Consider the following 19686-nt stretch of genomic DNA (forward strand, 5'->3'; position numbering starts at 1 on the left):
TGCCGCGATGCCAGACATCTGCGGAAGGGCAGTAAACAGGCATTATACTATGCCATTATTTAAGAAAAGTAATAGTTTCTTTTCTTAAATAATGTCATGGTATAATAGCAATAACCCACTTCTGGGTGTGGGTAATGCTAAATTTACCACGGTTGGCTTTTGGTCCCGGGCCGCCTCGGGACCAAACCACGCCAACCATGGGTAAATTTAGCATTACCCACACCCAGGCGTGGGTTATTGCTATAATAATGACACCCATCACAACAGTGTGTGTCAAGGGGAGGACTGACTTTTAAATATATCGAGGACTCAGGCAAATAAGGTCTGCAGTAAAAATGGCAATAAAAAACACAGCTTCTAGACAATGCTGCTTGTGTTTATTTTATCAGGGCACTCTAATGGACACATGATACAATTTTTGTCAGCAAATCACTGTTAAAGAGATGACAAAGAATGTCAGACTTAGACCGAAAAAACAACAGATGTAATATTAATAAGTTCCCAAAGAAATGCAAAAATCATAATAATAATAATAATAATAATAATAATGTTAAACTATTTTCCTGAATTTTATTGAAGTGACACTCACTCCAAAATGTGTATAAATAATAACATTTAACAATTGTACACTGTTAATTTTCTGAATATGTATCATTTGCTCTTATGTATTTTATACATCTAAATGTTCACAGGATCCTGAGGTAGGGCCTTTCTTAGAATAATGCGCAATTAAAAAAAAAAAAACAATAGAAGTGCAGCCAGTACATAGCAAGGTACTAGCTTACTAAAATAAATGTACTTCCTCTATCAGCTAAAGGTTGGAATTACCATCCAAAGACATCATTTGCACACACTGAGAAAATGTTGAATCAGGCAAGTCACAAGATCTTAACTTGTTAACGAATATATACAAAATCTGGGCTATTTTTTTTAAATAGCAAGTCAGCCTGTATTTGTTAATGACCTACATAGAGCATACATTTTTTGTGTTTCCCATGAACAGTACTCCATCATACTATAACATGTTGACCAGTGCATAGCTTTCTCTTCTAAGCAGCACACATAAGATATGACAGTTTTCTGATGTACAAAACTCAAACATTCATTAAGTACCCTTTTACATCTCCAAATCATCTTGTAAAAGACACATCTAATGCATTACCAAAAATGTCTAGCCATTACAATATATTTTATGCAAAACAAAAAGCTGAAATTGATGCTCTATGTACATAAAAAACATATGCCTTTTTGTGGGAATAATTTTTCAGAGCAATTGGTCACCAGCATCCTGGAAATTCTGCGTCACACTTGCATATTTACTTTAGCTAAACTGGAAGAACATGAATTCAGTTTATTACAGTTTTATAAAATGATGCTGGTTTTGCTTAACAGTTTAAAAGCTGTGCTAGAGTGAAAAAATACATCAATGCAACTTTAAGCCCTTAAAGTGAAAATTAAAATATAATTCTTACCTATGATTAAACATCTGTACAAATAACTATATATACATTTTATTTTACTTGTAATTACATAACAGTATACCTATTTATCCTTGCAAATATTAACAATATTTTATATGTGACATTTTTCAGACTGAAATCTGGTGCTTTCAGAACTCATCATATCAAATCTGCCAGTGGTGCTAATATATTAAACATATTAGCCATAAAAATGTATGCAAAAAAAATGTATTATTTTTTCCCCAGTGCAAGCATTTCAGAATAAAAAAATACTTTGTCATCAGTGCAGGTCGTACAAGTTTGCATAGCTCAAAAGCCCAATTTTAAAATGCATAAAATCATCAGCATGCTTTTCTGCAGTGCATGTTGGCACCCTGGAGTTACATTTGCTTAAACTTCATACTCATTCTCAACATTCTTGACATCTTCTGATGTAAAATACTCATTCTGTCTTTCAGCGAGATGACTAAAAAGTTGCTGTACTTTCTTCTTGTCAGCTGTGCTAAGAAGCGTGAGTGCCACCTGGAAAAATACATCACAATATTACGAAATATACTGCAGATTTAAGTCATCAAGAAACAAAAAAAAAACAACACAAAATATATTCATGTGTTTAGCTGCTGTTCAGCTGACAGGCTGAAAGTACTGTTTGATATGCTGTTTATCAGAGTCTAACAGTGCAGCTAATTTACATAAAGCCAATGTGTGGGGGTAGTGGTAAGGATTGACACTTACAAGATAAATTCTCCTTCTGGTGGTAAGAAATACAGCTGTAGATTAATGGTGTGTTGGGGGAAGATTTCAAGGGAAATACTCAAGTATGCATGCATGTATGTGTGCTCTCTTAGCTGTCAACATACTATGGAAATGGGGGGAAATAGTTAAAAAAAATGTAGGAAGTTCCCTGTGTATATTTGGTTGAGGATCCTTTCCTACGTGCCCTGCATTTCAACCTTAATCTGAACAATGAAACACATTCTACTGTTACTTATGTATTTGTCCTTTTTCTTTGTGAGGAATTTGACATCCTAATCTCCCCTGAAAATGGGTCATAAGTCAGTTGATAGCCTAGACAACAAATTTCAAATTAAAACTAAATGGTTCTGAAAAGTTTGATGGATATTAGTTAACTGACAGACCACTGATTATGAGTATAAGCAGTATGTAAAACTTACTTGTTTTCTCAGTCAAGACATAATACATAGGAGCAGTAATATGCAGTTCAACACATATGATGCCTAGCCATTTACACCTGTAACTAGACACAAGTTTCATGACATAATTTTCAATACTCACCTCCCAGATCGAGCCGGGCTGTACAAGACAATTATAGTGTAACTGTGTGTCGGTCACCAAGACTAGCCTTAAAGTTATCCAAAGTACTAATGATGTTTGACCTGTAGTGGAAACTTATTCCACTGGCTGAGAATGTGTTGAGCTAGGAACCTATTCCTCAGTGAGTCGTCTTTGTTGGTGTACATTTAGGTCCATAGTGCACCTGTTTGTACAGCCACCAATTTTCCAAAGACACGAGAGGTCAAATAGGATTGGGTCTTTCATGGCTCAAAAAGTGGGAGACATAGGCTACTGAGTATATGGACAGTTGTATTATCTCTCAGGATAAAGTACAGATGTGTAAGAACTTACCATAACAGTAAATGACCAACTTTTCACTGTTGCAGTATTCCTTACTAAAGTGATATCCTACCAAGGAAAGCTGTACATCTGGCCAGAATACCAAAGGCTTAGGCCCTTCCAGGCATCCAGGACATAAGGCACATAAGTGATGTATTAGCACCTATTCCTCAGAAATGAACTGGCCCAGGAGAACCAGGGCAACCCAAGAGGAACAAAACAGAAAAGACACAAGCATCCAGAAAGGGAAGAAAGAAGGATCTCTCAGCCAAAGGGCAAGAAAACAGAACAGAAAAGGGTGAAGAAGGGAGGGACAGAACACTGCAACAGTGAAAAGTAGCTCATCTACTGTTATAGTAAGTTTCTATATGACTGTACTGTGTTCCTTCCTTGTCACTGTTCCAGTATTCCTTACTAACAGGAGAGTACAAAAGCTACTAAAGGGAATGGGAGAAGGAAGCAACAGAAAAGCCCTCCAAAAACATACTTAGGAGGGATCAAGCAAATCCAGTTCTGGCCCCCAAAACTTCAACTAATTCATAGTGTTTGGTAAAAGTACATACAGAAAACCAAGCAGCAGCTTCCAAAATGGATCTAACATCTAGAGCCTTGAAAAAAGCACCACAAGAGGCTACTACTCTGGTAGAATGAACGAGCTGTCAACATACTATTGTAGAAAACTGCTTACCAGGAAGAGAATAACAGAAGGAAATGGCCTTAGAAATCCAAGAGGAGATGCTTTGTTTAGAAACGGCTAAATCTAACCTCTCTGCATGAAAGGAAACAAAAAGTTGCTCAACTGTCCTAACATCTCTAGTCTTATCTAAACAATACCTGAGCTGTCACTGTAAATCTAAAGTGGGTAGACTCCTCTTACTACTATGTTGAAGTGAAAGAAAAAAGGAAGGAAGATGAATGGATTGATTTAAGTACAAGTTATTGACCACCTTGGTCATTAAAAAATTATTGGTGCAAAGAGAAACTCAATCTCTGCATAAAACAAACAGAAAAGGGGTGCACTGCTGTGAAGGTCTGAAGTTCAAAAACTCTCTTGGCAGAAGAACCACCAACAAAACAGTCTTCTAAGTACAAAATTGCAGAGTAGAAGCTGCGGGTTCAAAAGGAGCCTGAGTCAACCTTTCAGAACAAAATTTAGGTTCCAAGAAGGCAGAATAGGCTTTCTTGGGAGCTGAATGTGAAGGATGCCTTTCAAAAATTGTTTAACTTCACATCTATAGGAAAATGACAGATCCAAAGACAGACAAGCAGAAATGGCTGACAAATGAGGTATATGCCAGACTTGAGCAACTCACACAAATAAGAAAGAACAGTAGGAGTACCCACTAAAAGAGGGAATATTCATGCTTGTGACACCAAACAGAAAATCTTTTCCACTTAGAAATATATGATTTTCTTGTAGTGGGTTTTCTGGCCTCCTGCAAAACTCAAAGCACATCCTCAGAAAACTGATGTTGAAAAGGAATGAAAGCTCTATCTACCAGAGTCAAATGTAGAGTGAACCAATGAGGGTGAATGAGACCGCTCTTACCTTGTATGTGATGATTGCCCCTGGGCAGATGAAACATAATGAGACCCAATGCTGTCTGGGCTTACAGGGAGTCACCAATAAGATTTTGAGTCTGTCCCACATGATCTTGTGTAAGACTTTGGGCAAATGAGGAAGGGGAGGATACAGATACAGAAACATCCCTTCAAAAAAAAAAAAAAAAAAAGACATGGCATCCACTTTCCAAGTCAGAGGACTCAGCACTCTGGAACATGGGAAGCTGCCTGTTCAGAGGGGAGGCAAACTGATCTGTTGAGGAATACCCTACTGATGGATAATGTCCAGGAAGACTTCCTTGTGAAACATCCATTCATGAAGATCTGCCCAGAACTTGCTCAGATTGTCTGCCACTAAGTTGTGTTCTGAAGGGAATGTAAACTGCCTGATGGATCAGATGACAGCTGACAGTAAACTCCCAAACAAGAAGAGCTACTCTGCAAAGAAGGTATGACTGGGGCTCCCTTGCTTGTTTACGTACCACATAACAATGGTGCTGTCTGTGAAAACCCTGAGAGGACCTGGAACCCAGAGAAAATACAGACCTTGAAAAGCCAAAAGCAGAGCGCTCACCTCTTTAATGTTGACATAGTCCTGCTGTTGTTCAGGAAACCACACTCCATGGACCCAGATGTTGTTGGAAGAAGCCCCTCAACCCAGATTGGAGGTGTTTGCATACAGCTCCTGAGAGGAGGGAAGGGGTTCTAAAAGGCAGGCCTAGATTCAGAGGTTATCTGATGAATCCGCCACAAAAACTCTGTCTGACACAAAGCAAGAGAGGGAAGGGAAACTCCCAGGATAATAATGTTGAAGCCAAATTTTCTTTAGATACCACTGAAGCTTCTTCATGTGGAATCTGGCAAAAAGAACCATAGGAATGGTGGGACCCATGTACCCTAGGGCTCACAGAAACTTCCTTGTAGACACCACTTGTACAGGAAGAGAAAAGATTGGGGAAAAAAGGTGACCTTGGGGGTTGGAAGAAAATCCATCATAGGCAGGGTCAGAATCCTGCATCTCATGAAAAAAAATGATCCTGTAAAGGGGTCAAAACAGATTTTTTTTGAGACGAAGACTGAACCCCACACTGAGAAACAGAAGCAAGGTAAAGTTAAGATTCTGCAGAAATAGCTGGTGAGAACATGCTTGAATTAGGTTGTTCAATTAGGACTTTGGGACACATGTAGACAGCAATCTAGCCTTTTACCATCATGATTCTGTAGTCCAAGGAAGTCATTGTTCTACTACAGTCAGCATTCATCAGAATTATCACTGAGTACAATACTCATTTTAGTATGTACCTAATCAGGTGCATCCAACAACTGGAACAGCCAAAGAGGTTCCTCATTAAAAAGAGTACAAGGTGTAAGTAACATGTCCTGTGTAGAATGGCTCAAGCCCTATCCCTATATACTGTCTCCTATAAGCTGTTATGGGGAGATGTATGCCTGGCATACAAGGCATTGTCAGACCTTACCCTAATAGAACTCCCGCATATCCGCAAAGCAAACAGTGTCCAAATTATCCATTCTAAAGACTTAAACTTTGCCTGTTTATATATATATATATATATATATATATATATATATATATATATACCTGCTGGAGACACAGGTATGCAGCCTAGAAACTACCACTTCTCTGGAACAGGTTTCCCCATCCATGTGAAGTAGAGTTCCTCCCTAACCCAATTCAAGTGTAAACTGGGCAATTAGATGGGAAGCAAGAAATTCATCCCCGGTTTGGCACCTATGTTTCTAATGGACACAGGTAACCTGTAAATGGTCCATCCATCAAGCCAATGTTTGTAAATGTTTCATCTACCATGCCCCTGGTTACACTTATCAAGGGTACCACAACTTGTCAGAGATTTGGTATTTATGACTAGACTTAAAAAGGATCAAGCGGTTGTTAGCCTAGTACACGCCTATGGACCTATAAACCTAAAAGAGTCTCAGAAAAATGTTGAGAATGGAAAGCTCCAGAATGGGCCCGCCTTCCAGGGAACCAGAAACTGTCTGGAATAAAAGCCTGTATTTACAGCTAGACTTAAAAAGGCCCTATTGGTTGTTAGCCTAGTACATGCCTATGGACCTATAAACCTAAGAGAGTCTCAGAAAAATGTTGAGAATGGAGAGCTCCAGAATAGGCCCTCCTTCCAGGGGGACCAGAAACTTTATGGAATAAAAGCCTGTGCCTCTCTGGGAGGAATGGGCTGACTGGTTCCCTAAGCTAAAATGTCCTGAAGAATAGGAAGAAAGTGAGAATGTTGGCTGAGGAATCCCAGAAAAGGTGGAAAAAATTTTCAAACTATGAAATAACCTTTTTAAATTAAGAAAAAAACAGGAATCCATGGTGATCTGCTGCCAGACGGGATAAGAAAGAGTTAACAAGAAGACCTCTAGAATCCTGAGCAGGCTTATCAGGAAACAGCATTTTAGAAGAACTCTTGCCCTTAAGGAATGTTTCTGCTGACTACACATCCAGGAAGACTTTGAAGGGTAATTCCTTTAGAACTTAGGGATAGAGGAAAGAAAAATCTATTTGAGTTCCTGAATAACCTTCCCTTTATCCTGTAAGGTTTTAAAAAGCTCCTAATGGTTAAGGTGTTTGCCTTGCAAGCACAAGATGCAGGGTTTGAGTCTCACAAGGGATAATTGGCTAGGCTTAAAATGGCTCGCAAAGGCAGTTAGCTTAGTATTAATCTATGAACCTATGAACATCAGCAGAACCAAACAGATTCTAACTGTCCAAGGGAGAATCCTACAACTTGGCCTATATGTCTTCAGGAAGAGATTGCAACCTAAGTTAGGAGCACTTTTGAATAACAAGACCTTGACACAGTCACCAAAGAAGAAGCATAAGCATCAAAAGCATTATAGCTGCATTTGATAACGAGTGTCTAGTTACCCGAGAAGCATAGCTCAATAAAGAAATTGCAGAAGTCTAAGCTTCAGTCAGTCATATCGGAAAAACACCTCTTAGTTTAGACAGGAAAAATAGCACATACCTTGCCATATGCGGCTGGTAGTTAATGGCTCTAAAAGCTTGGTGGCGAGGTATAATACTTTTTTCTCCACACCTGTCCATAGTCCTACTAACCTTTGTCAGAAGGGGAACTTGGAAGAAGACAGTTATTTGGAAAGTTTGTCAGTAGAAAGAGAAATAACTGCAGGTCAGAGGAGAGATTCTTGTATAAGAACTTCTGACCTTCAGGTATCTTGTAAAACCTGTCAGTTTTCTTATGAGTAGGGTGCTGATACTCAGGAGCTTGGGAAGCTGAAGAAAAGTATCCAGAAAGGTTTCCAAAACAGGAAGGACTGCAGAAGGTCTGGAAGAGCCCAATAAGAGTCCAACTGTAAGGCGACACAATACCTCTTTCGGACTTCAGACAACTGGGAACTTTTCCAATGAAAGTGCTCCACCATTTTTACTATGGTGTTTCCCCAAAAAAAGATCCTCAAAAGGAGAATCAGGAGAAGCAGTGTCCTCATTCTTCAACCCTAAAGCAAGATGAGAATGGATTTGAGAAGAATATAATAGGGACTCTTACCCAGAATCCAAGTACACATCTTTATCACCAGACTCCCCCCAAAGCCTTTTACAGGGAGTATATGACAAAGTAACAGCAGAAGGCACAGATGATGTTTTGCGGGAGCTTTAAGACCATAAGGGGCTTGAAATGACGCTCAGTGAAACTGTACCACTCTTTATGGGGATTTTTGGCCACAGGAGCCATATGTTTATATTTCTGTTTTTTCTTGAGAGACACTTCTGCTTTAACAAACTTAGGTGGCTCAGAGTCAAGCCTAAGTTCAATAAGGGAACCAGGAACTTCTTCCCTAACAAGTATCTGGGGAACTGCCCACCCCAGGCCCATCTGATATAATCAGTACCAGCTTCCCATTCTCATCTGTAGCAGACATGCTCAGCCTCAGAGGATATGTGGGTAGCCAACCCCATATCGGCTTTCAACTGTCTTATGACAGAGGAACTGGTGTCAGAAAGTACAGTTGTGTACACTTACCATAAATGTAGATATTCGTGTGTATCACTGTTGCAGTCATTACATTTGGGTAATCTGCTTGCAGGTTGCCCTCAGTTGGCCTGATTAACAAAGTCTTGGGTCCTGCGTCGGTTGCTGTCCCTTCTTCCATGACGTCAGGTAGTCAGGGGTATAAAACATGCAGCCAACACCATTACATCAGTTTTTCTTGCCCCCGATGTTAGGTGCCCCCCTAATGGGGAGCAATTAAACATAAAAACACAAAGGTATACCTTCAACAAAAAAGCAAATACACCAAAAAGGCTTTTAAGCATAGTAAAGGAAAGTAGAGGTATAGCCAAAAGAAGTTAGGGGGCAGGAGGGAGGGTAAGGGAGGGTAACCAGGACTGCAACAGTGAATACACTCGAACATCTACATTTATGGTAAGTGTACACAACTGTACTATGTTCTTCATGTTTCACTGTTGCAGTCATTACATTTGGATAGATTCCCAAAGCTATGGTTGGGAGGAGGAGTTTAGATAGTATTAGGGCCAGCTATAAGGCCCTGCAAGACTGCAGTGGCAAAGCCAGCTCTGGATTTAGAGAAAATTGGCAAATGATAATGCTTGGTGAAAGTATGCACAGAACTCCAGGTAGCAGCTTCTAGGATACCCCTGGTAGGAACGCCTCTGAGAAAGACTGTAGAAGTAGATGCAGCCCTGGTGGAGTGAAGTCTGATCCCCTGGGGGATAGGTTTTCCATGGTGCTTATAGCAGACATGAATGCAATGGCTTATCCATTTAGAAATGGTTTGTTTTGAAATAGCCTTCCCCTCTGCCCCTGCAGCAAATGCTACCAGCAGTTGTTCAGATTTTCTTTGAGGTTTAGTCCTGTCCAAGTAGAATCTAAGTTGTCTGTGCACATCCAAGGAATGCAGAATCTGTTCCCCTTTGTTCTGTGGATTGGGGAAGAAGGTTGGCAAATGAATGGACTGATTAAGAGCCACACTGGATACCACCTTGGGCATGAAGGATGGATTGGTTCTGAGTGACACCCTGTCCGCATGAAAGATGATGAAAGGCTCCACTGCCATAAGGGCCTGTAATTCAGATACCCTTCTAGCTGAAGTGATTGCTAAAAGGAAAGCTGTTTTCCAAGAAAGAAATTGTAAGTCTGCAGTAGCAGCTGACTCGAAAGGAGGTAGAGTGAGTTTCTCCAATACAAAGTTAAGGTCCTAGGTTGGGTTTGGAGCTCTCCTGAGTGGTCTCAAATTTTTGGCCCCTCTGAGGAACTGCTTGAGCAGTGGATGAGAGACGAGGGGAGGTTCTGTGTTATAATGAGCTGAAATGGCTGAGGAATGCATTTTAATGGAGAAAAAAGACAGGCCTTGTGAAGCATCTCAGTTAAGTATTGTAAAATATGAGGTAAATTGGGCGCTGCTGTGCTCATCCCTTGAGATTGGTTCCAGGCACAGAATCTTTTCCATTTTTCAGCATAAGATTTTCTAGTACTAGGCCTCCTTGCCTCTAAGATGACATCCATCACGGGTTTGCTAAGGGATGATAAGGGAGAGTTTAAGTAATTAGCCAGGCTGCAAGGTTCAGTGTTGGAAGCTGAGGGTGCAGAATCTGGTTCTCCTGCTGAGACAGCAGGGAAGGAGTCTGAGCCAGGTGACATGGAGATAACCGTGACACAATGCGCAGGAGGGGGTACCAGTGTTGGCGCAGCCAGTCTGGAGCAATCAAAATCATCCTTGGTTTGTCCTGTTTGACTTTTAGTAGTACTTTGGAGAGTAGAGGCAGTGGGGGGAAGGCTTAGACTGATAGGTTTTTCCAGCTGAAGGACAGAGCATCCGCTTTCCAGGCTTGTTTGTGGGGAGTCCTTGTGCAAAATTTGTCCAATTGGTAGTTCTGGGGGGAGGCAAACAGGTCTATATCTGGGCTTCCTCATTCGCTTGTCAACATGTTGAAAATCCTTGGTTCCAGTTTCCACTCATGTGGGTCCATAAGGTTTCTGCTTAGTCCGTCTACCAGTGTATTTAATTTTCCTGGCAGGAATTGAGCTTGTAAGTGCACTTGGTAGCTCAAAGCTGTGTTCCACAATGCCATGGCTAGTCTGCAGAGGGGGTAAGAATGTGTACCCCCCTGCTTGTTTATGTACCACATAACCGTGGTGTTGTCTTTACCATTATCTGTCTTGGAAGAATGTAGTCCTTGAAGGCTGTCAGAGCATTCTGTACAGCTAACATTTTCTTTTTGATTGATATGCAGGTACATTTGACTTGGGTTCCATTTGCCCTGAATGCACTTCCCTGCCAGGTGAGCCCCCCATGCATAGTCTGATGCATCTGTTGTTAGGGTTTGGGTGGCAGGGGGTGGTGTGAAAGGTAGTCCCTTGTTTTGGTGGCAGGCCTCTGCCCACCAAAGGAACTCTAGGCGTAGGCAAGGTATGATAGGAATCATTGTTTCTAGGCTGTGAGAATGTTGACTCCATAAGCTTTTTAGATACCACTGTAGTTTCCTCATATACAGTCTTGCATATGGAATTAGAAGAATGCAGGAGGCCATGAACCCCAAGGCTTGCAGTATTTGTCATGCAGATAGCTGGGTTTTTGTGGCCACTTGTTTGAAGTAGGTTGTCAAATTAATTTGCTTTTCTGGCGTGAGGTAAGCCATCTGGGAAGTTGTATTCAAGCTTGCTCCCAGGAATGTAATTTGCTGACAGGGTACCAGTTGTGATTTCTTTTCATTTATGGTGTACCCCAGACAAGTTAGAACCCTTTTCACAAATGCCAGATGATTCAAAAGTATGCCCTGGCTTCTTGCCTGAATTATACAATCATCCAGGTATGGGTATATTTGAATACTTCTTTTCCTGCAAAATGCAATAACTGGAGCTAGGCACTTTGTGAATACCCTGGGTGCAACAGATAAGCCAAAGGGCAGTGCAGAGAACTGATAGTGCATATAGTCTGCTTTGAAGCATAGGTATCTTCTGCAAGATTCACTGATTGGGATGTGCAGGTATGCTTCCTTTAAATCTAGTGTTGCCATTTTGAATTTTGGAATCTCCAGAAAGGTGAGAAGACAGGTCCAGGATTGGATGCCATGATTTGTCTTTTCTGGGTACCAGGAAAAGTCTGGAGTAGAAACCTTGTCCCTTTTCCTCTTCTGGTACCAGTTGAATAGCCCCCATGCTTAAGAGAGAAAGTACTTGTTTTTGAGCCTCTGCCCATTGATTTGGGTGTAGGTCCGGCCACCCACTTGGCATTGGCAATGTGTGGAAGTGTAATCTGTATCCCTGGGACACTATATTTAAAACCCATTTGTCCTGGGTAATTAGATCCCAGTTCTTTGCATGAAGAGCAATCTTTCCCCCCAAAGGTGCAGTCAGAAGATAAGTGCTTGGAAATTTTTAAAGGAAGTCATTGAGACAGTTTACCATAGGGGGGGTGTCTTGTTATTTCCAGACTTGGAAGTGGAGGCCCCCAACTGCTTAGTTCTGTGAATCCCCTGGGACTGAAACCTGGGGTTTTTGCTGTGTCTGGGTTTGGCTTGAGAAGACCTGGAAGGGGATGGAAAGGACCAATTCTTAGAAGGTCACTGCCTACTAAATCTAGGAGGCTGAACTTGTAAAAAATCTTTAACAGTTTGCATAGATTTAGCTTTATCTTCCATCTTTTTAAGAACTTCTTCAGCCTTGTTGCCAAACAGGCGGTCCTGATTTAAAGGACCATCCAGCAATTTAGCTTTCACATGATCAGGCAAAGATTGCTCCTTAAGCCAAGCATGCCTTCTAAGCACTGACCCAGTAACAGTAACCCTGCAAAAGGCCTCTAAAGAATCAAAACCACATTGCAAAGTATGTTTTCCAACTTGTTCAGCAGAATGCATTAAATCCTATAAGTCTTTATTTTCTACACAGTCAGGAATCAACATCATTTTCTGTTTAAGCAGTCCAAGAACATGTTGCTGATATTTTAACATATGAAATTGGCAGTTTAAAGCTCTAATTGCCAAGGTTGCTGAAGTATAAACCATTTTACCCCATCTATCCAGCGCCCTGGAGTCTCTATCAGAAGGGGTAGGATTTTTAGCAGTAGAAGCCTTAATGCATTTGGGCCGCTGCGAAATAGTCTTTGGATCTGCAGTAGGATTTTTGAAAAGAAGCTTGTGGGACTCAGGGACCCTGCAGTATCTGTTGGGTTTACTGGGAGCAGGAGGCTGGGAATCAGGGGCCAAACTGGATTTCGAGAAAGCATCATCAACAATGTCTAGTACAGGAGGAAAAGCCAAAGGCCTATGCTGAGATAGGAGAAGGAAATCCCTAAGCCTCTTTTTTGAATCCGAAAATTCCTGGCTTTCCCAGTGAAAATGCTCCCTTAGAGTATGTAAGGTTTCCCCAAAAGAAAAATCCTCAGGAGGGGAAGCAGAGGGAATAGAGTCCTCTGCATCAGAATCCTCATAAGTAGGTAAGGACAAATCCAGGTCATCAGAAGAGTCAGAAAAAACAAAATCCTGATCAGAAGGCTCATAATCAAGCTCAGCTCTAGGCCTCTTGGGGGGTGGGGGGTTGGCTACCCCTGATTAGAGTTATTAGACCTTCAGCCATTTTTAGCATTTGTTTTTTAGGCATAGAGGCCTGAGCATGTGGCCTGGGCATCGTTTTTTTAGACATGGATCGAGATTTAGGCCTTAGTAATGAAGTAGGCTTCGATTTAATATGCAAGTCCGTAGGCCTGAATAGACCCTCAGAGGCCAGTGCCTGCACAGTGGCTCTGGACCCATCCAAGGTAGAGACATCCACGTGTTCCATAGTTGAAGTATCGCGCGGCATACCGAACTCTGAATGGGTCTCAACAGAGGCCTGCGAATCAGAAGTAGCAGGTATCAGGGGCTATAAAAGTGCCTCACTGAGTACCGCCGAACTGGCGACTGGCTTAGAAGCATCGTTGGCAATTTTGGACCTCGACAGCCTGTCTCTGTCTTTATCTTTGCATTTTTTCGGAATCCCGGTAGTCAGATGCTAACCGACGACATTTCTGGATAATTAAACTGAGAACCTAAATATTTAGAGGCAAAAATATACTGACGACGGATAGTGCGCTGATTAAATAAAGCACAAAACTGACAGCAAGGTACATCGTGGTCAGGGCCTAGGCAAGGAATACAGTATGAATGAAAATCTTTATGAGGTATTTGCTTTCCACAAGTAATGCAATTATTAACTTTTACTGACATTGGAAAGGAGCAAGAAAAAGTTTCCCCAACGAGGTACTTAGCTTTTAGTTGAAGACTTCGGTTCTGAAACTTGAAAATGAAAATTTCAGGAGTTGGCCGACCGGCACTTGCGAACTGCTTCTGCTTCGGGCACCGCCCGGCAAGAAAGACTGATGTAATGGCATTGGCTACATGTTTTATACCCCTGACGTCATGGAAGAAGGGACAGCAACCGACGCAGGACCCAAGAATTTGTTAATCAGGCCGACTGAGGGCAGCCTGCAAGCAGATTACCCAAATGTAATGACTGCAACAGCGAAACATGAAGAACATCCAGAAAGTGCTCGGGTTCTTCATCCCACCCAACAGATACACTTCGTAGAGGATGGACAGTAGAAGTCTCAACATATCTTTTTGGACTTCAGAGGTGGCTGAATGTCTAGCCAGCAGATTCAGAAGCCATAGTTCCCTCAGAAATTTGAGATGTTGGTTCTCCAAATAAATAGTGAGGACAAATGGCTATGAAGGGTCTTGGGTACAAAATCCTGACAGATTTCGCACGGAGTGTGATCGTGGTCAGCACCTAGACAAAAAGGCATTTATTATTGTCTATCTTTATGGAGAATCTGCTTTCCACACTCATATTTTCCCTTTCTGGATGACAGGCAAAATGGTAACCCAACAAAAAGAAAGAAGGAAAAGTCCCCAGATGCGACTATGTGATGACCAACCTCACAGACAGAATTCAAAGTAGTAGCTGTCGGACTGCTGGCAAAGGAGCACGAATGTCACTTATGCACCTTACATACATACATCTGATGTACGGCACCTAGAAAGGCCTAAGGGTTTGGTAGGCTAGTCGGATGTATGGCTATCCTTAGTAGGATATCACTTTAGCAATGAATACTGCAACATTAACAAGAAAGGACATCTGACGGGTTTAAGGCTTTAATTTTCTTGATTAGAAATCTTTGAGGGCTTTCCAGTTGAATGATATGATTGAATTTGTATGTGCCAAAGGGGGAATAGTATTTGATGATTGTCTGATAAGGAAAGAGAACAGTGGTAAAATGACTTTATTGAATGTTGAAGATATTCCCTTGGAAATGAACTGGAACAAACAGAAGGATTTGCTGACTACTGTGGAATCATGATGATCAAATGCAGAGAGTTATCGACCAAAATTTCTTATAACTGTTTCCTATGAGCTGTTTAGTATCAATGAATAAGTGATAACAGTGCCTGGCTTGCAGCTATCAGTAAACATAGGCAGCTACACTTCTAGGATATTTGTGTGGATGGATGTAAAATAAATGCCAAACAAGAAATGGCCCAGCACTGACCCTGATTAACTGTATTAGTTGCAATTTTACATTACAAGAAGGTATCAGCAACTTTCCCAACTTGAAATCTGTTGGACAGACAATTTGCAATGCAACTGACAATACAGGGGTTTACATCAAGTTTGCGTAATTTTTCAGTAACACCAGCAAAGGTTGTTAGTGTCAAAAGCACTGGCCATGTTAAGATAAGTAGTGTACATGGAGTGACCACTGCCCATGGCCATCTGTAACCTTTCCAAAGAAGCCTATTAGGTACAGGAGAAAAGGCCAGTCCTTCACATAGCCAAACTGTGTGGGGTCTAGATCAGTTAAGTTGCCTACACTTTCACAAATGATTTCTGCCATGAGATGTCCCACGGCTTTGTATATGAGGCTGATGGGCCTTTACCTACCTAGGTCTGTAGAGGAGTAACCTTGTGTGTCGGGATCCACAGTGGAAATTTTCCAGGCTTCAGACACAAAACCTGTGCAGGCAGAGGATGAGCAGGTTAAGTAGAGGCTCATAGCACACTTGCCACTGATTAGAATGCAGCCTAGTATGTTGTCTCATCCAATGAAAGTATTATTTTTATAGACTCTGACAAAGATTCTAAGACTTAGTTTAAGGTGATTTCAGGGTAATCTAAATTCTCAGGGATATTGGGGCAATGATGCAAGTCAGTGAGGTAAACTTAGCACTAAATTTGTCAGCTAATATACTAACTGTATCTTTGGGATCAGGATGTATGATATTATTATGGATCTACTCAGTGCACTGTTAGACATTATTACTTAATTTCTTGATATGCAGCTTCATATGAAGCAATTTCTTGATATAAATGAAGAAATATTTGTAGTTTATTTGTGTAATGACCTTAAGCACTTACTCCACTTTACATTTCCTAAGAGTGAGTTGGTGGCATGTTTTAGTGTGGTTCTTATACATTTTATTAACATGGAAATTCCATCAGAGTGGTTTATTCCTGAATTAACCATTACATTTAGGCATAGCCAGCCTTAGGCATAGGCCAACTACGTGGCCGCCTAGGGCGCCACTCTAGTAGGGGTGCTTATCCAGTATTTTTTTGGTGTAGATAGACCAGGATGGGGGCACCGGGTGGTGTGTGTGTGTGGGGGGGGGTGTGTGCTGTGGAGCCCTTTTGCCTAGGGCACCAGCTGACCTAAGGCCACACCTGCATTTAGGGCAGACAGGCAGTGACTTGTCAATGCAGCTGTTCAGGTGCTGGCAAAAGTCAGATGTGAAAGTGTCAACACTCTCAGCTGGGTCCATTTTCAGGGGACTGTGGAATTTTGATAGGATTTCGACAAACTGAAGTAAGTTTGCCCTGCAGAAGTCACTAAAATGATCTTATTTGGTGGTGGGGTGAGTACCACTAAGCCTGACACAGGTTAGGAGATATGGGGTAGGATACAGTTAGGTGCTAGTTTGGTAAGGATAAGGTCAAGGATATCAGTACCTTTACTATGTAGGTTTGCCATTTACTCCAATACATTGGTATTAAAAAAAAAGTCTAGGAAATGCTGAGCATACCCACATTTATTGGTGTAAGTATGCCAACTGATGCTATGGTAATTAACATTCCCTAGCAAGAAGGTAATTTGGTTTCATACTTAATCCCTCAGTGGTGTTAACTGTAATTTCTATGACCTTTGGGGGACACTGTACCTAGCAGTAAAGTAATAGATGATCTCGAGCAAATTCAAATTAGAGTTGTGAGTAATTTGATATGAGAGAATGGTGTTTCGACACTCCCTCAGTTACCCAAGGATCTGGAGGCATGATAGATGCTAAACTCTGGTATAGAGGGAGTGGTCACTGCACTGAAACCATGTCTCAGTGACTACAAAAATATGAATGTGTTTTGAGTTGCAAGAGGGCCTTTAGTTGTGTCATCATTCTGTTTAGATATCTAGAACTGATTATAGCCATGATTATTACAATGTTGTCCTATTTTGAGTTTCAATTTGCTATGGAGTTATATCTAGTGGGAGGATTATGCATAAATGGCACTGTGGGGTTATAGCAAAGTCATTATCCACTATGCAGTAGCCCAGGCACAAGAGGTTTAAGCCATCCATGGTGAAAAAGGAAGTCTTATCTGCCATCTTATTCCAAGCTGACACATACTGGATCCTCTTAAAATGATCAGTACTATTTAAATAATTGTTAAAGCCAATTATCTTGTTTTGGTATCCAGTCACAATCTTGGTGAAGGGAAGATACTACTCATGACCAGTGTCTTTCCTGCATCTAACATGCATAATAAGCTCCATCATGTCTCTCTACATGTCCCTCTGGGTGCAGCACCTCAGATCATTCATTCCAACACAGGCCACCAACAGGATGATATTCACAACTGTCTGGTTTAACAGACTTTAGGGCACTTGTGGCATTACAAATACTAGCAACTTACAGTTAACACTCACTTCAAGATTCACATTTCTCACAGAGGTTTCTCCAGGTTTTACAAACTCAAGATTTTTTTCCCTTTCAGTGATTTTTGCCCATATCTCTACTGATCATCATGCCTCCCAGATCAAACTATATTCATTTATTCCCCTATACTAGGGAATTACACCAGTACAGTATGGGGGTGACAGGCATCCAGGACTATCACACAGGCAACTACAAGGACTGCTTATGCCCTTAATGACATCCTAGCAATGATGGAGTTTGTATGTTCTAACCCCACCTCATGGGTGAAGAAAGGAGCTACCTGCATCTCCATAGGGAATGACGACACCTTCTTCTGCAAGTGCAGGGTCCTGTATACTCGCTAATGAAGGCAATCACCAACCATTGTTTGAAAGCCTGCCCTAAGGATGCATATTATACCACAGCCCCTGGTCAAAGGAAATGTGGCTGTCTGCATCCTGCTCTGCCCATTATATAACCAGGATGGACATGCCAATCCCGCCTGCCAACTCCACCCAGATCCTAGCAATTAATGGAACTTGGGATGCGTGGGCCACATTCACGGTTTTATCCCTGTATGCCACTGGAGATGGCTAATTTCAGAAGGTTTTACAAAACGTCATATTACCAACATTTTTTTTTCCTTGAAGATGTTTGTCCCATACTGCCTGTCAACCATCATTCCCTCTTTCAGTCAACTGGCCCAATCATTCCTCTTACATCAGGGTGACAACAGACTGAAAGGAGACATCCTTTAGGCAGCCATGAGTGACTGCTGCTGTTTTATCTCTAAGGCCTTAACCCTCTTCTCATACCAGCAACCTTCCAATGGCTCGGCATGTAATGTTGCTATATGACAGCATGTCAACTACATTTGTGGGCAACTAACCCCTTAAGACTGCCTGCACCCCTTGCTGACCTCTTTTGTGAATGTGACAAAAGAGATGAAAGATCAGAAAAACTGTTTTTTGAGAAGGAAATTCTTTTGTCTCTGAAGAACTTAAAGGCTTGCAAACTGCTAACCCACACAATGTGGAGTCAGGGAAAGGAAGCAGACTTGCAAATGTTCTGGCTATTTTTAGTGTTGTAGAAATGATGTAATTAAGCCTTTGTTCCTGGGAAACTTTGCTATAACATGCAGAAGTGGTCAAACTACTTGTTTTTCTACAGTGTAAACTGAGACCCACAACAGAAAGATGTCATACGATAACCACTGGAGGCTTGGGAAAACACTGTATATAACTGTGTGCTATGCCATGCTACGAAATGATGTCTTGACTTGTCTGTGTGGTGCATCATCTGGAAAAGGTACCTACTTAAAGATTATAAATTAAGTTTTCTAACTTATAACAGTTAGGAAAAAGAAGTTATGTACCTACCATAACGTTCCATGTTAGATGTCTTCATCTCGCCTTCCTTCTTGCTGTTTGGGTTCGGAGCCGATCCTCGGCTCCGACTTGGCCATCTTCTATAGCTCAAGAGCTGTTTACTGACTCGAGGCTACCCCTTATCCCAGAATGCTCAGCATCAGCTACCCAGATCTTGTTTGTGATAGCGCACACTAGACATAAGTAGAGTAACCAGTTACCTAAAAACTGGTTGTCCAATACACCTAAACAAGGAAAGAATCATAAATTTCCTGGCATGTGAAGTAATAAAAGATACTCAGCCAGTGAAAACAAAAAAGGAACTCCTCTCAATCCTCTAGGAAGGGGGAAGGGGGAAGGGGGAAGGAGGGAGGAACGCAAGAAGGAAGGCGAGATGAAGACAACTAATATGGAACGTTATGGTAGGTACATAACTTCTTTTTGTTAAGTTGTCCATCTCGCCTTCATTCTTGCTGTTTGGGACAGCGTCCCTAGCACCTAAAATCCCGGGTGGCTCACTGGAACAGACTCTTCAGAACAGTAGAACCAAAGGAAGCTCTGCTCCGGGAGACCATATCCACCTTGTAATGAGAGATAAAAGTTTGAGGGTTTGCCCAAGTGGCAGCTGCACAGATTGAGTCTATGGGAAACCTAGACTGAAAGGCTACACAGGTGGCTAATGCTCTAGTGAAAT

The 19686-nt window shown here is 41.5% G+C and overlaps 1 protein-coding gene across 1 annotated transcript in view; it reads right to left on the minus strand.

The window, feature by feature from the left end:
- Positions 1 to 355: 355 nt before the first annotated feature.
- SPAG1 (sperm associated antigen 1) overlaps positions 356 to 19686 on the minus strand; it is a 3545022-nt gene continuing 3525691 nt past the window's right edge. The window contains exon 19 of the mRNA XM_044075164.1: positions 356 to 1982. Coding sequence (XP_043931099.1) covers positions 1851 to 1982 — 132 coding nt within the window. The 3' untranslated portion in view covers positions 356 to 1850. The remainder of the gene's footprint in view (positions 1983 to 19686) is intronic.

This window comes from Protopterus annectens, chromosome 6.part0, assembly GCF_019279795.1.
Source record: "Protopterus annectens isolate FY-2018-M chromosome 6.part0, PAN1.0, whole genome shotgun sequence".
NCBI lineage: Eukaryota > Metazoa > Chordata > Ceratodontiformes > Protopteridae > Protopterus > Protopterus annectens.